A 17,744-nucleotide genomic window follows, 5' to 3' on the forward strand; every position below is an offset into this window, starting at 1 on the left:
ATGATATAAATATGGATGGAGTCTTATTAATCACTAGTTAGAGAGTTAGTTTGACCATAAATAGATTTGTTTTATTAGTTTAGAAGCATATGTTTGCATAAATATGTCTCTCAATCTCAAAACAAATTGAGGAGAAGATTTCTTATAAATTTAGGATGTAATATGTATTCTAGGGTGTTATTTTGATGCAATAATATATGCTATTGGTGCTCTCATTTGGAGTGTAGTGATTCTTGCCTAAGTGTGTTATATTTTATGAATGTATGTTCATGGAATATAATGGAGCCAATAGTTTTATTGTGTGATCTTTTAATTCTGGTGTTTGTTATGGTTTACAAATTCCCCTGACATACATAGTTGGAGAAGAGATCACCATACTATTCCCGCATAGCTTTTTGTCTCGCATGATCGCACTTCCCATTGCCTTGCAATCTAATGAAAAGTGAAACATCTTATGGTTACTAAATTCCCATCAATGATTGCATCAGTGGAATTAAGGAAGCATTGCTCCTATTTTCATTGGTTACCTACCAATCTTTTCAAAGGCTTAACTCACAAACGCGTTGTTTCTATAGCTTATGTCCATTAGGAATTTACTTTTCAAGTTATTTGCTTAAACTTATTGTTACCTTATCTTTGTTATTTTCTTTTACAAACACTTGGTTAACTTAGGAATTCATGTAATTGCATTGTTAGATTGCATTCATAAAAAATAGAAAAATATATTTCTTTTTTGTGTGGTTATTCTTTTGAGATAGCAAGCATATTCAAAATCTTATCCGAATTGTTTAGAACCAGAAAAGGCCTCCCTATGAACAAATACATTTATCTTCAACTAATCAGATTCTAGTAGGTTGCAAGATTGCCCAGAACTTTGGAGTTGATCCCAAATTAACTTTTCAAGAGAGGAGTTTGAAAGGATTCCTACCATTAAGCATCGTGCAAAATGATAACTAAACATATACTTAGGTAAAAACTCAAGATGTTATTTGGTCACTACTCTTTGAAGGATATATTTTCATCAAATAATTTTTGAGCATTCTCTAAGTTGTGGATAATAGTCTTCTAAGAAATATCTATTATAATAGTTAGTTTTCTATAATTTGAGAATGAACTTAAGTAAATTAGTATAGAAAGAAGATGTGGCTAGGAGCATAACATCATCACAAATATATGGAGTGAAAAAATGGTCAATAAGATGAGAATGACTTGTAAGACATTCTTGGCATGGTCAAATTCATGGATATGGGATCTTTACTAGACATTATGTGTGGGGAATCAGTTAGTGGGGTAAAGGGAAATTTTCATGAGGATATATGATGCTATATCGTTACCAAAATCATTAGGTGAGAAGGTTGCATTATGACCTATATTTGTGAGTTTAATATGGGATTTCAAATATTTATCCCTATCATATTCATAGTTCTCGACAATCTGATACAGTTGATCTTTGTTAGTAATACCAACACTAATTTTTGTCCATGTTTGTTGTCTTGATTAGATCATGGTTAATTGTCCACTAATATTTGTAATATGCCTAACATCACAAATTTAAGTTGTGACAAGAAACATGAACTATGAAATGGAACATGTATAAAACAATGATGATCAACACAAACAGTTATGGTCATGACTAAAAATTACATTTTAAATATTAAATGCAAATGTATGAATGAAAGACAACAATGATGGTTGAATATAAATTCAAATTTTATTTTTTTTCTTCATAGTTACGTGTGGGTTATTTTTATATATGAAATGGTAAGTATTTTTGAATTCCATAACAAGGAATTGATATACACAATATGGTAGAGAAATGGAGTGAACAACAAGGATAATGTAGAAAGTATAGAAAAGTGAAAGTGAAATGAATGTCAAGGAATCAAAACACACAATGAGGATGTGAAGCAACTAGTGAAAAATGGGAAAGCTAAAAAATTAAATGATCTTGAAGGGAAAAATGCAATAAAAAATAGTTGAAGTTGGTAAATATGCAAGTATATGAAATGTATTTGAACAAGATGGAAATAGTAGAAATGATAGATACCTAGAAATTATTTGAACACAAAGTAAACTATAGAAATAATAGAAAAGTGGAAATAAATTTTGTGTTAAGGAGTCCAAACAGATCACAAGGATGTGAAAAAAGGGTGTAAGAAACTAAAAATGAAATAAACATGAAAGAAGCGATACAAAAAATAGTAGGTGAAGTTTGAAAATATTCAAGTATGTGAAATAGAAATGAGCAAGAAGGAAATAGTAGAAAATACAAATATCTAGAAATGAATCAAACAACAATGATAATATATAAATAATAAACAAGGGAAAGTGAATTGTATGTCAAGAAATTCAAACAAAGTGTGATGATGAGAAATAGGCAATAAGGGTTTATAAAGCTAAAAATCACATGAAGAAGAAGGAAACATTAAAAAGGACCAATAACATGTAATGACTTCACAAAAAAAAGAAAAGTATTACTTTAACTTTTAGGCCGCAAATATTTACATTTGTTAACGATTTGATGGTGGTGCATTTCTTTATATATATATATATATATATAATTAAGTGAATCTATAACAACTAGTATAATTTAGAACCTGTGTTCTAAATATTTCACTTGTTCTAATCTCTTGTCACATCAACCCAACACATGCCTAGCTCACCAATGATATGACTTTACCATTAGTTACTTAACTTAGAATTATCATATAACTTAAAAACATTTTATTTTATTTCTATTGATTACAATATGTTTAGTTAAATATTTTTATTTAATTTTTTTGTAATTATAATTTGAATTTTCAAGTACATGTTAGTTTTTATGTATGATAATATGATACTATTTTGATATGTGTGTGTGTGTGTGCGCACGCGTACATGTATGTGCATGAAGTGAGGTGAAAATATATTTAAATCAAAGAGAAGTACAAAGTAAGAAGAGTGAGTTGTGTAACAGATAAAAGAGCACACCCCCACCTTACTTTTATTTACTAACTGATCTAATATATAAGACGATTCTAAAATAATTGTCTCCTATTTACAATATTCTAACCCTCCATTTGATCAAAAGTTCATTTGACTGAACATTCTGCTTCTTCATTCCACTCTCTAGAAAGTGAATAAAAGTAACACAATTCCTAAGAGCCACACAAATTGAAATTTGTCTTATAATCAAAGTTAAGTCTTAATTGACATTATCCAACCATTCATCATTCATCCTATTCACAACCACATGTAAATTAGTTTTCACAAATAATCGTTCTCCAAAAAAAGACAACATTACTCTACAACATACAAAATAACAAGAACCTCTATTAACTCTTCACATTTATCTTTCCCAAAAGATATACATATAAATGTCAACTTTAAATTATTATTTTAAACATATTTTTACACAAAAGCATAATAACAACCCCTTTGTACTACACTAAATTGAAATACGATAAAATAAAATAGTCAATAAGTACTTAATCTCTTCTCTCATTATGAGGTACTTAACGAGATCTCTCAATCTGAGGTGCATAACTAGGATTCCTCACTTGTATATCTGAACATGAATACAACATGTAAGACAAACTCAAACCGCAAAAGGGAAAGAAAAGAGGTTTTAAAGAGCATGTGATTTTACCATATCAGGAAACAAAATCTTCCAATTTTAATGTGTATAGAAAACCATCTCTTATGACACATTGCACTACACATTAAAACAACATTGATTCGATCATGTCCATTTTTTTTTAATAAATCCAACAATAACCAAGTCTACCATAAACCCATTTACTCTACTCGGTTGCTCTGGTACAGTCTTTAAGAGGACAGACGCATGACAGTCTCAAGTCAAACTATCTTTGCCAAACTTAGTAGTTTACAATAAATAGACATCCACTCCCACAACTATATTTACATTACACACATTCAATACCCCACCAAGATAATGCACCTAGCCAAATTCTATCCACCGATAGAAAGCATACCACATGCCAAGCCATTAAAATCTGATCACAAGCTCAAGATAATCCTGCCACAAATCTGATCCTCAAACTCAATAAATGCGGTACAATACCATCATAAATAGATCATCAAGCTCATTAAATCATCTACTATAATTTATATTTTAGGAAATGCAAAGAAAGTGGCCATTTACACACTATAAATATCCATGTGTTCCATTACAAGTTCATCATTCCAAAGAAGCGTTCTTTAGCTCTTTCCCTTATAAGCATCTAAGATTAGAATTCTAGACATCTTAACAAAATGTCTCTGGCCCATATAAGCCATGAAGGTGTTGAGGTGGTGAAGGAGAACAATACAACATGTGTTGTAGGAGAAGGTGCTCTGGGCAAGGCCATTGAAGTGATAGAGGCATATGATCTTCCTGGTGGGCTTCTGCCGTTGGAGAATGTTTATGAAGCAGGGATCAATGAGGAGACTGGTGATGTTTGGATAAAGCAGAAGGCTGAGATGAAACACCACTTCAAGAAGGCTGATAAGAATGTTCACTACTCAACAGACATATCATGCAAGATGGAGAAGAAAAAGATGAAGAATATCAAGGGTGTCAAGGCCAAAGATATGATGGTGTGGGTGCCTGTGAATGAGATCTATGTGGATGATAATACTCCTCCTAAGATTCACTTCAAAAGCATTGCTGGCCTCTCAAGGACTTTCCCTGCTGAGCACTTTGCCAGAGGAGAATAGATTTCAATTCAACTGCTTTGCTAGATGATTTCCAAAGTATTTAAATTTTCTCTTAATAACTTCCTTCTAAAGGGACCTCAAAACTCTTGATTATTGTTCTTATAGTTGTTGTAATGCTTTGTTTCTTCGACATGGAGTAGCAAGGAATAAGTTGAATGGCTGTCATTCTCCTACAGTATAATAAGTTTACTGGTTTTCTTTCTCTATCTTAGTGTTTTCTCTTGAATGATATATTTTCATTCAGAGTTCAGCTTAATAAAAATCCCATTTTCTATCTGAATTTTATTTTGAACTTTAGGATTAGAGATTTATATGCATACAGTCTTTTGAAATTTATACATTCTGTGATAAATTTGCTTGTTATTTTGTGTATTTTATCATGTAAATAATTCTTTTATCGATATTTTTGGTCATATAAACAATATTCTTTAGCCAGCTATGAATCATTAATCATAGAATATGGTCAAATTCAGAAATTAAGAAGCTAACACATGTACTAACTTGTCAGTTTGTGCATTTAATCGTAGGAATAAATTTTCACCAAGTTTATGCCATACTCAATAATCGATATAATATTTTTCTCTCTGTATAATCAGCAAAAAATAATGTTTAAGATCAAATCTACAAATAAACAAAAACAATCTTCATTGTAAAGGAATTCTAAATTAGAGAAACATGAAGATACAATTTTCAAAAGCTTTTAAGTGTTTAAAGTATGGAAAAATTAATTTGAAGAGACGTTGCAGACCATTTTATTTGGTTGCAATCTTTTTGAAAATTGAAATCTCATTTCCACATGGCATCTACTCCATTAAATATCTTTACAAGAAATTCTCGTGCCCTTTTTTGCTATCTTTTAACTAAAGATCTCATTAAAGTCAGCTTTGTAGTTTTTATTCAGCATTCACAGGAATGCTTCTGCACTTTTGAGTGTCATGTATTAAGGAGGCTCCGTAAAGTTTAGAAGTAATATATACTTTTTCTATTACTTAAATTAAATACACAAGGAAAAGTTTATTAGAGTTATACAAGTCTAATCCATATATACAAATGTTTTATTTTATGATTTCTGTGAAAATTCCTTTAAAGAGAGGATTAACATTAGAAAGATGTTTGTGGACATATTGAATATAGCAAATGTTTTGACCAGATTTGGAACTTGTTATTGTTTAGTAGATCTCAACAAAAGTCTTAGAATAAATAATATTTTACTAAATTTTATTATATTATTAAGCTTTGCATCAAAGATCATTAGGTCTTTATATTAACAAGAGCCTTATCAAGCTTATTCTAAAAGGTAAGAATAATGTTTCTATTTTTGGATGGTGTCCAATCACTTTATTGAAAACTTTTTGTAGAATCAATACCGAAAGCTTTAATGTCAAGAGTTAAACTGGTGTTACATGATTTTTAGATTTGAACAAAATTGATTTTCTTTGGTAATAGATTCATTCTTGATAACTTAAATCTTGCATGAGAAATGGAAGAAAGTAATATTTGAAAATATATACAATATATAAATCTATATAATATTATATATACTTGTGTGTGTGTGCGCGCGCGCGCATGTATTAACTCACCCTTGAATAATGGAAGTTACGTAACAAGTGTATGTATTCGTGAGACTATCTCCTCAAAATTGTATGATGGAGACCTTCAACCTAGAGTGGTGGCAAAAAAAACCCAAAGAATTAGGATGGGGTATCAAAATGGAACAGACACTTCTCTACTAGATTCCTAATATCGACAATTTGATGAACAAGTGTCAAGTAAGCATAGATCACTAATTAAGCCTAAGAGTCTAAGTGTAAATAAATTAAATAACTTTAGTAACTCTTTTCGTGAGGTACCCATGTTCAATGAAATCCCTCATAAAAGAAGAAAGATAGAAAACCTAATGGGGGAAAAGTATCCTCCAAAAAAGAGAAAACACAAATGCAACATGTACATGTAATGAAATGTACAAGTAAAGATGGAGGAATCAAGGTAATCTCCAAAGGACTACTTCTACCACAATGTACAACATGTTCTCCCCCTACGAGATAAATCAGAGAAGATTAAAATACTCCATAGAAGATATGAAATGATGAGGTTAGTGTAGTGTTGGTAGACACTCAATATTGGATGTTAAAGTTGATTCATGAATATTGAACAACATTTCTCCCCCGAGGAAGGAAAAACACCATAAATGTGTGCTTCCCATTTTAGATTGGAATATGTAGGAAGCAAGATGAAGTTATTTTTGAATGTTGCACACATAATCCAAAGATTGAAATTATGCTAGTGATTCCTTCAAATGATGCTCAAGGATATCCAAGCCAATGTTGATGTGTAATAGATCATGTACCATGAAAGATTTTGAAAAATTGGCCATATATGTATCATCATTTCTGGACCAATGTGAATCTAATACTCCTGCAAATGAAGATGACTAAATTGGACATCGCAACCCATGAATGTCTTCATAATCTATCATGATAGGATATAATGTAGGTGAAGTAAGAGAAATGTTCAAAGATGACAATAGTGATTTAAGAAAGCTTTTTCAAAATCTTCTCAAAGATTGAAAGAGCTAATAAAAATCTTTTCAATGTAGTACTTTGGGTGGGCATGTAGAGAGGAAATCCTTTTCGAATATTTAAAACCTCTATCATGTGTGACCTTTGGCTTTTCCAAACCCTGTCACTAAAAGGCATGTAGGATTTGTATAACAAGGCACCCTTGAGCTACATACCCACAAAGCTATTTAAGTTTTATTCAAATCCACACAACGACCCTTTTGATGTCCCACATAAGCCATGAACTTTCTTTAAAAAATTGCAAATCGCTTAGTTGCCCAAATGTTGTGTAGGAATTAACAAGTGGAAAGATTTACTTCTACAAGGGGGGGGGGGGGGGTGTGTGGTTGAATCAGAAGTAACTATCTTTAAACCTTTTAAATTCTTTTAACTAAAACCATTCATATGCATCCAATCTATCTAATGAACTTGAACTAAAGACATACATGAAAATAGACAACACACAAATTTGGTAAACCAAAAACCCTCCAAAATGAGAAGGTAAAACTGGGGTGGGGATGACACCCACAAAATATCACTATATCAATGTGTAATTGTTCAAGGTTACAATGTTTGACCACTTCCAATGGTCTGCCCTATGAAAGGCCTGTCCTGTTAAAGACTTTTACACTCTATCAAAAGTGACTTGGTTAAAGGATTTCACTACCCTACTAAAAGTAGGCCTAGTTAGAGGACTTTTCTACATTCACTTGGAATGCCACCCTGTTAAAGGATTTATAAGTGGCTGCTAGGCCAACCTAAGTCCATAGGATTTTCATTATCTAATACAATTGCTAGAGAGTATTAGAAAGTCTTTGACCTAATAGCTTTGCAATCTCTAATTTCCGATTCCAGATCCTTGTTCTACTCTAACTGACCTAATCCTTTCTTGATTTGATATGTCACTCTTTGAAGTTCTAATACTCTATTCTTGATCAACTAAATGCTACAATGTTGCTCTGTTCTTCTAAGTCTTTTCACACTTCCCTTTGAATTTCACTACAGGTCACCCATACACTTCATTCATCCACGCATACAATGGGGTTTCGTCCTCCTTTTAAAGATTTCAAAGACTTAGGGTTAGGTATGAATCTACTATCCATATTCATTCTTCATTTCCCGCTCAATTCATGTACTTTTCTTATTGGTTGCATGCCTTCTCTTTTTTCTTATTGGTTGCATGCTGATTGCATAGGTAATGAAAAAGATTCATTCTTATCTTTAATATCCTTCGAGATTCTTCTATGTCGACTCAAAAATAGTTTACATAGGTGTTTGTGTGATTACAAACAACTATGTCCAATCTATGTTACTCGACACTTGTTACCTCTAATGCTCGATACTTGATCATTATGTTACTCGATACTTGTTATAGTTCTATCTAGCTCGACACTTGAGCTTACTAGGCATCAACTGTTTATTCGGCATCAACTGTTTAATCAACATCTATACTTATTTTACTTAGCATGTGTTACTAGCTTGGCATGAACTTAGTTTACACAAAATAGTCAAAACCAATCTTAAGATTCAACAATCTCCACCTTTGACATGAGTGTCAAAAACACTTAGCTAAATATCAAAGTCTAATCTTCTCAAGTAAAATATGCATATAGTTTGGCATATATACAAAACTACAAAACTTATTCAAAATTTTTTATACCTCAAAATCTTGTAACTTCCCTTGAGCTAATGTGCTATTTCTATTCTTGTAACCAAAATTCTCAAAATTCTTGTGCTATATGCAATATCTCATGTTGATGTATTTGATACTCTTTACCTTTGTTTCTATATCTATGTACCTTGTACTCTGTATTTGTGTTACCTTCCATTCTTATTTACAACTCCCCAAAAATATTATATCTTCCTCTTAATTATTTCTCCCCCTTAACTATATCTCCCCCTTTTTGACACTTGTGTCAAAGGGTTCTAAGGATTAAGACCATATTTTTCCAAAAGTGTTTTATTGACCTCCATAATCATTTTGAGAGATGCATCCCAATTGTCCAAAGTAATTTCCAATGACTTATGCTGGATAGCTGTCTTTGTTGCAAGATGAACAAGTCCTTCCAAAGTAGAAAGATTAGGATCTTTCTTTAGAACATTCACTGCATAGGGTTGTTCTTTATGGAGTACTTCTAGATGTGGGGTTATGGAAGACTGAATTTGCATTAGTTTGGCCTTGATATTGGCCTCTTCTATTTTCAACACAACTAACTCTTTATGTGTGTGAAGCATTTGGGCGAAATGCTTCTCACTCTGAGCTGGATCTTTCGGTAGCTGTGTGCTAGAAATCTTTAGATTTTTCTCCAAGCTTAGTATCCTTTGGCTTGTTTCTTGTGTGAAGTATGAGAAATCACATAACTTTTTGTTCAATGAGAATACATTCTCAAGTACTATCTTTACTTTTTCAATCTTCTTTGCCAATTCAACCTATGAAAGTGCTATTTCACTTGATATTTTCTCATTAACTTTTCCTTCAAATTTCTTCTCAGACCATTCCATGAGTTTCACATTGATTTCCTGGTCTTCATTAGTCACCTGAACCACAATATTGGATAGTTGCTCCATTATGGGCTAAGTTTCATTAGGCACTTGCAAGTTGAAGGAATCAAGAAATATTTCTTTGATCTCCACTAGTGCTTGCTTCTACCTATACTCATTTATGACTATCTCTTGCCTCTTTCTCCTTTCTAGTGTCTCTTGCACGTCATTTATCTACCGTAGGTTCATTGTTTTTGAGTCATAACTTGGTATGACTATTTCTTCATCAAGTGTAGGGTCTCCATAGTGAATTACCCTTGCAACCTTGGTAGTGCTCAAGCCTAGTGTTGATATTTGCAATGGTACTACATCAGTGCTCGACTTCTTCTGAGGAGTCCCCAAGGTAGGAAAGTTTACCAATGTTTGTATTGCCTCCTGCTCCTTAGGGGTTTTATCCACTTCTTTCTCCTCTTATCTATCACCTTGGTCAATGATGACAATTTGAGGAGATGCACCTTGGTTTGTGCTATAGGAACATATTGTCCTATTGGTTCCTTTGTAGGCTCCTCAGTAATAGTTGTCATTTTTGTTGTACAATCAACCTTAGCAATTTTTTCTTGTACCTCTTGCTCTTTAGGTTGATCTACTGTAGCAGTGGGAGGTTGTGAGAATTTTTCTTGTGTAGTTTCCTTCTCCCTTGTTATTTCTGCTATAGCTTTTTGCAGCTCATCAACACTCACAAATACTAGGTTTGTGCAAAGTTGTGCTTGTAGTGTTGATTGGTGAAGGATCTTCTTAAGATCCTCTATAGTTAAAGGGTTGATGTTCTAAGTTGAAGTGTCAAGAACATCCTTTACAATGAATGTAATTGCAGGTGTTGTATGTGGAGGACTTGGTGGTGGTAGTTGGGTGTCTTGGACACTCTATTCAATTTGTTGCTCCTCTTCACCATGTGTCTCCACTGTCTCTTTTTATGGCTCTTTTTCTCCTTCATCTTTTTTTGTTTCCTCCTCCACTATTTTGTCTTCCTTCTCTTCCTTACTATCCTCAGCCTTATTTGCATCTTCATCCTTTTTAGTGTTATGTCCCTCAAAGGGATCTTCTTCTCCATCCTTGACAGTAGTCAAGCCATATATCAACTTCCACATTCTTGTTGATTTATTGACAACTTAAATTTTATTTTGCAAGATGCTGAAGGCTCTATATTTTGGTGCAAAATTTCTCCCATGTTTCTTATTCACCTTAGTTATTTGACCTTTAGTCAATGCTGGCATTACTTGTGCCAATGTGGATTCTCTTATTTCTTTTTCCATTTTTAAACAATAATGCCACTTATTTTCAACAGTTTCATATAACTCCTTGGGCATTGTATTGTCTAATTCAGGAGGAGTGTTCTTGAATTCTGCCATCATGGCATATATTGATTCTTCAACTTTATTCTAATCTTCTCTACTCAACTTATTAACATCAACATTTTTCAATTCAAAAAAATCTGCATTCTTCCTAATATTATCACAAATTTTATCAATATTTGACTTAGGAGCATGGCTTACCACTCTAAATTGGCTGATATCTTTAGATTCTTTCCTTTCCTCATCATCTGACTCTTGTTGTGCAACATATTTTCTCTTTGGTTTCTTCTACACAGGACCAGTCAGCTCAGTAGCCTTCTTTTTTTCTTTGTCTTGCTCCTCGGCCTTTTGAGTTGAGGCTCTTGTGGTGGCTCTTGTTACTAGTATAGTTGGCTTGGATTGGGTTGAATTTGCAACCTTCTTTGCTTTAGGTTGGGCTATAGGCTAAGTTTTGGCCTTTCTTTTGTTGGGCTTGGCTTGAGCTGGTGCTTCTTTGACTTCTTATTCCTTTTTTTCATCCTCACCTAAGCCTTGTGTCAATGCAAGAGGTTGATCTTCCTCTTCATCACCATCATCATCTTCCTCTTCCTCAACACCTTCTTCTTCTATTTCTTCTATAGTGCCTTCTCCAAACTTTTCTTTCAGCTTCTTTACAATCTTGTCTTTCTTCTTTAAAGTGGAGGTAGTCTTCAACTCCATATCCACTTTGGATCTCACCACATCATATGTTCCAAAATGTGGTGCATCCTTATCAATTTCTTTTGCAAGCAATGCTATGATTGCTACTGATGCTTCATCAATGTTTAGCTCATATCCTAATGGTCTTAGCCATTTAGTCCTTGGAATTAATGCTTGGATATAAGTATAATCAATATCAACTAAGAAACAAATATCATTGATGTGTTGTTCCACTAGGGGAAACTAGAATCCTCAGTTTTTGCTTCATGGATTTCTCAAAATCCTCAAAATAACTGGTCATTAGATATTCAAAATTGTCTACCATTTTCTCAATGTACTCATTGATTTGAGTAATTGCTGACTTATCTGATTTCCAATGTACTTTTCCAAAAGAGGGAAATTCTTCTAGAACATAGAAAAATATATAGATTAGAACTGATCCAAAATTACACTAAGCACCTTTTGATCTTCTTATTTTTCCCAAATTCTACATGATCTACTGTAATAAAATTTTTGCTAGATCATATGTATGATCCTTCTTGACAATTTTGTAGGGCACATCCACAGTAATGCATGGAACACTATTCAATCTACTCGATTGATAGAGCTTGTGAGATATGATTCTTACCACAAAGTCGAGAAGGGGATCTATTATTGCATCAATAGTCATGCCCCTTTTATTCCATTTTGCCTCGGTGTTCTTTTCAATAGATTCCTTAGAATCACTTCACAGCGTCTTGTACCAATCTAGGGTTGGAAAACCTGCTACCCTATGCACGATTCTCTTTGTTATCTTGATAGGTCCTCCTTCTAACCATTAATAACCATTATTTATTTTTCTTAGGACAATTCTTATCCATTTAGTTATGAAAATTGTGGGGAAAACTAGGGCACGGGTTAAGCCCTTTCTTTTATTTGAAATTCTTCCTTTAATACTCCATTTTCACACAGTTTATCATATGCTTTATGAATCCCCATGTCTCCTATTGCACCTATCTTGCAATTTTAACATTTCCTAACATCTTGAACCATCATGACTTTGGGTGGAATCATGGATAGTGCACCAACAATGTCATTCTTATATGCAACTTCTAGAATCAGCCTAAAATCTGGTTGTTTAACCTCATTGCTAACTAACCAAACCTCAAAACCTTCCTTTTCCTTAGGTTTTTTAGAACTAGAAGCCATATTGCAAATCTAGGGTTTCAAAAGATATTAAACTTTATAACTACATAGCTTGGCACTTGAGGAATACCTTAGATCGATGAAAATGATGCTTGATCTTTATCAAAATTTGTGCAAAAACTCCAATTTCTACTTGTTAATCACTTATGTGCTCTTCTCATTCTTGCTTTGCATTCAAATGAAAAGAAATGATCGTAAAACTGACCTTACACTCTTCAAAACATAGCATTAAATGCTTAGTGCGTATACAACTATACACTCAGCTCCTTAAAGATTTTAGCATAACTTGGCTTCCATTGACTTTCCATCACTCAAACCCAACTAGGTTTCCTCTTTACCTGGCCTCCATTGCCAACTTGGTTGTGACCAATCACTCAGCTCCTACTAGTAGCTCAAAATATATTGAAATTCACTCGACATCTAAGGAAGACTTGACAATATTGGTGAAAACTTTAAATTTAAACTTTGCATCTCTAATCATGTTGATCTTTTCTTTTTAGTACTATCTTATTTAGGAATTGATGTATGATAAAGCTTAGTAAATCAGTCTCTTATGCCTTCTTTTGCTTAGTTACATGAAGTGTGACCACTTGACTTGTTAAGTGAAGTGATCCCTTCATTTGATGAGGTACACTCATCTTTCTTCTTCCATGTCTTATTTATTTCTCCTTTGATGTGTTCAACATCTACCTTCTCTTTTCCTTCGTTGACTTCTAACTTGGGTTCCTTTGACTTTGTTAGAAAATTTCTATTGATATGACCAATCTTCAAGCAAATGAAGCATATGATTTGACTTAACCATCTGTTGTAGTTTCCTCTGAAATGTGTCCTTATGCAATTTTCAGGAATGTGTCCATATTCGGTAATGATAGCTATACCTAGTGTTATAGTCCCAATTGTAGTGATGACCATAGTTACATTCTGTTGTTACTTGATTTGATGTCCACATAGGCTTTGATCTACACTCAAATGCTCTATGTCCATACTTCTTGCAATTGTAGTAGTGACCTTCAAATTTTGGTGTTTTATAGTCCTAGTCCTACATTCATGTGCTTGATGTCCTTTCTTTTTGCACTTGTGACAATAGCTTGCATTCTGAGGCTTATCATGTTGATGGGTATTTTTTCTCCTACATACATTAGAAGTATGTCCCTTTTTATCATAGAAATGACAAGTAGGTTTAGTGTTCTTACCTTTGTTACTCATTTCTTCTATAGTCTTGGAGGACTTTCCTTGTTTAGTGCTGATGTATTCTAGTCCTAAAGTATCATTGCTAGCCCTTGGTGATTTTAGTAGCTACTCAAAGTACTTTATGGCCTCATTGGGTTTGTTTAAGCTTTCTGAAATCTCCTTCTCTCTTTTCAAATCATTTTGTAGTTGTTCATTTTACATCTTCAATGTAGAGATCTCAATGTCCTTGACATTTAGTTCATGATGTGCATTCATCATGTGACTTAAGGTGTCCAGCTACATGTTTGAGATTCTTGCAAGTTTAATTGACTTTTCTTCTAGTCTGTTGGCAAGGTTTCTCTTGTCTTCTTCTGGCATAGCCTTGTCTTCAATGACTCTTTTCTTCTATTCAGTTACCTCACAAAGCATTATGTCTTGTGATTCTTGTTCAAGCTTGAGTATTCTAATTTCTTCTACTTGAGCTCTATTCTTCTCCATCAGGTTTACTATTGCTGCATCAAAATCTTTAGAATCTCCATTTGAAAATAGATTTAAGGTGTCAATCTCCTTGTACTGTATGTAAAGCAAGTTGTATGTCAATTGCCTAATTCTCTATGATCTTCCCAAATTTGTAGACTTCTATTTCCAAATCTTTTCTCCAAGTTGTAAGGCTCCTTCTTGTGAGAACTTAGCTCTAATACCAATTTTTGGAATTAAGAAGTGGGAAGATTTACTTCTAAGAGAGGGGGGGGGTTGTCAATTAGAAGTAAGTATCTTTAACCCTTTTAAATTATTTTAACTAAAACCATTCACATGCATCTAATCTATCTAATGAACTTGAAAGTAAAGACATGCATGAAAATAGACAACACACAAATTTGGTAACCTAGAAACCCTCCATAATGAGAAGGTAAAACTGGGGTGGGGATGACACCCACAAAATATCACTGTAGCAATGTGTAACTGTACAAGGTTACAATGTTTGACCACTTCCAATGGTCTACCCTATGAAAGGCTTGTCCTGTTAAAGACTTTTACACTCTATCAAAAGTGACCTAGTTAAAGGAATGCCACCCTGTTAAAGGATTTACAAATGGCTGCTAGGCCAACCTAAGTCCATAGGATTTCCATTATCTAATACAATTGCTAGAGAGTATTAGAAAGTCTTTGACCTAATAGCTTTGCAATCTCTAATTTCTGATTCTAGATCCTTGTTCTACTCTGATTGACCTGATCCTTGCTTGATCTAATATGTCACTCTTCGAAGTTCTAATACTCTATTCTTGATCAACTAAATGTTGCAATGCTACTCTATTCTTCTAATTCTTTTCACACTTCCCTCTAAATTTCACTATAGTTCACCCATACACTTCATTCATCCACACATACAATGGGGTTTTGTCCTCCTTTTAAAGATTTCAAAGACTTAGGGTTAGATATGAATCTATGATCCATATTCATTCTTCATTTCTTGCTCAATTCATGCACTTTTCTTATTGGTTGCATGCCTTCTCCTTTTTCTTATTGGCTACATGCTAATTGCATACGTAATGCAAAAAATTCATTCTTATCTTTAATATCCTTCGAGATTCTTCTATGTCAACTCAAAAATGGTTTACATAGGTGTTTGTGTGATTACAAACAACTATGTCCAATCTGTGTTACTCGGCACTTGTTACCTCTAATGCTCGACACTTGATCATTTTGTTACTCGGTACTTGTTGTAGTTCTATCTGGCTTGACACTTGAACTTACTCGGCATCAACTATTTACTCAACATCTATACATATTTTACTCATCATGTGTTACTAGCTGACATGAACTTAGTAAACATCCTAAGCGTGTTGACACAAAATAGTCAAAACATGTCTTAGATTCAACATGTTGTTGAGTGAAATAGGTGTCCATGAGGGGGGCTTAAGCTCTATTTTTGAGGAAGTGGTGATCATAATAACAAATTTTCATTTTTTTGTGGGATTATTTGGAATCTTCTCCTCAAAAATAGAATCCCCTATTTTTTAGCAAGTTTCTGAAAAGGGGATGGGGCTAGAAATTGCTCCACCAGCTTAGGGATGTTTTTTGTCACTCGTTTCTTTTAATTTTTTTTATTAGAAGGAAATTGAATTTCTTAGTTATTTTTATGTATAAAATAGAGAATAAGGAAGTTATTATTTTCATGAGACCACTAGCTTCCTAAAAGTTTAGAATTTAAATTTTTAAGCTAAAGTAGGCCATATGATTCATGAGACTACTACATACTAAAAAATTCCTAATAAATTTTAAGCGACTTGATTCTATTTTTTAGGAAGGCCCCTCCCATGGGACCCAAGCCTAAGTTTCTTGATAAAGCTATAGAAAAAGATGCATAAAGGCAATGGCCTAAGCAAGGAGGGGAAGGCCAATACAGTCATGTAGCCAATATAATATGTGTCATTTCCAATCATGTAGTCTATAGATTTAGACAATTTTGCCAAAGGTGTCCACTAATGACTCAAGTACATACAAGATCCATGTTGGACCAAGTGGTTGAAGGGGATTCCTCATCATGAGGAAAAGTAAATCATAGGTGTTGTGCAATCTTGCAAGGGCATAATGGAGTCATGGTTGGAGTACAAATATGTTGTAGACCTTGTTGAGTGTGCTCCACATGTGCTTGTATAGATGTGCCTCAAATTAGTGCACATTGCAAATGGATTAAAATGCTAAATAGTAAAAGTTGACTCACAGTTTTTCAAGCTTAATTTTTTCCTTAGTGGGTAATGTTTAGTGTGATCATTATAGAGTTGTAGCTAGGATCCTAGAAATACCAAAACCAAGACCCATGACTAGGAATCTTTTTAAAATAGACACAACACATGCATGACCTAAAATTTAAACACATGCATCACCATATATATTTATATTTAGGCTTAAAAGTATCTCAAACATGCTCTAATATCATGTAGAAACTACCAAGATCTATAAGAGATAATAAGAAGCACAATAATGAAGTAAGAGCATAAGTTGACCATGTATTAAATTAACTAATCCATGGAATAATGGAAACAATAAGTGTATATATAGGTCATAGTGTCTCCCACAAAATTGTGGGATGAACTCCTTCAACCTAGAGTGTGTTGGAAGTTTAATTGGTAAACTAAGATACTGAGAGGGGGTGGGAGGGTGGGTGTGGAAGGGGGAAGGGGGGGTGTGAATCAGGATCTATAAAACTTTTATCTTTCAAAACAACTTTATTATATTCACCATATTAACCATCTCATATCTAGCTTATGCATAACATAACTTGAAATATCAAATGTTGAAATAAATCTAAGCATGTATCACATCCATGAAATTTAAAAAGATAACACAAAAAATTGGTAACCCATAAACCCTTCAAAGTGAAGGTAAAATTGGGGTGGGGATGACACCCACAAATCTTCACTATTGCAGTAACAAAGTTACACTGTTAGGGTTATAACTTTGATAATTTCTGATGATCTACCTATGAGGGGTTTGCTCTGTTAAAATATTTTAAGACTATTAGGTCTTACTTTGATTAAAGGATTTAACACTTACAATGAAGTAAGGACTCTATTAGGAGATTTACAAATGTATGTTAAAACCACTATGTTAAGAGATT

At 33.4% G+C, this 17,744-nt stretch overlaps 1 protein-coding gene across 1 annotated transcript; it reads left to right on the forward strand.

Annotated features, from left to right (window-relative positions):
* The first annotated feature begins 4,218 nt into the window (after positions 1-4,218).
* On the forward strand, positions 4,219-4,978 carry LOC149556274 (uncharacterized). The gene has a single exon (XM_089785837.1). It carries the CDS (start codon positions 4,255-4,257, stop codon positions 4,696-4,698), a length of 444 nt encoding a protein of 147 aa, XP_089641963.1. The 5' UTR covers positions 4,219-4,254; the 3' UTR covers positions 4,699-4,978.
* Positions 4,979-17,744: the final 12,766 nt, after the last annotated feature.

This window comes from Cupressus sempervirens, chromosome 5 (genome assembly GCF_028749045.1).
Source record: "Cupressus sempervirens isolate cs-2001-9-10 chromosome 5, ASM2874904v1, whole genome shotgun sequence".
Taxonomy (NCBI): Eukaryota; Viridiplantae; Streptophyta; class Pinopsida; order Cupressales; family Cupressaceae; genus Cupressus; species Cupressus sempervirens.

Bases quoted from the DNA above. Each gene is read 5' to 3' on its own strand.
- LOC149556274 (XM_089785837.1), top strand. From the start codon at position 4,255: ATGTCTCTGGCCCATATAAGCCATGAAGGTGTTGAGGTGGTGAAGGAG.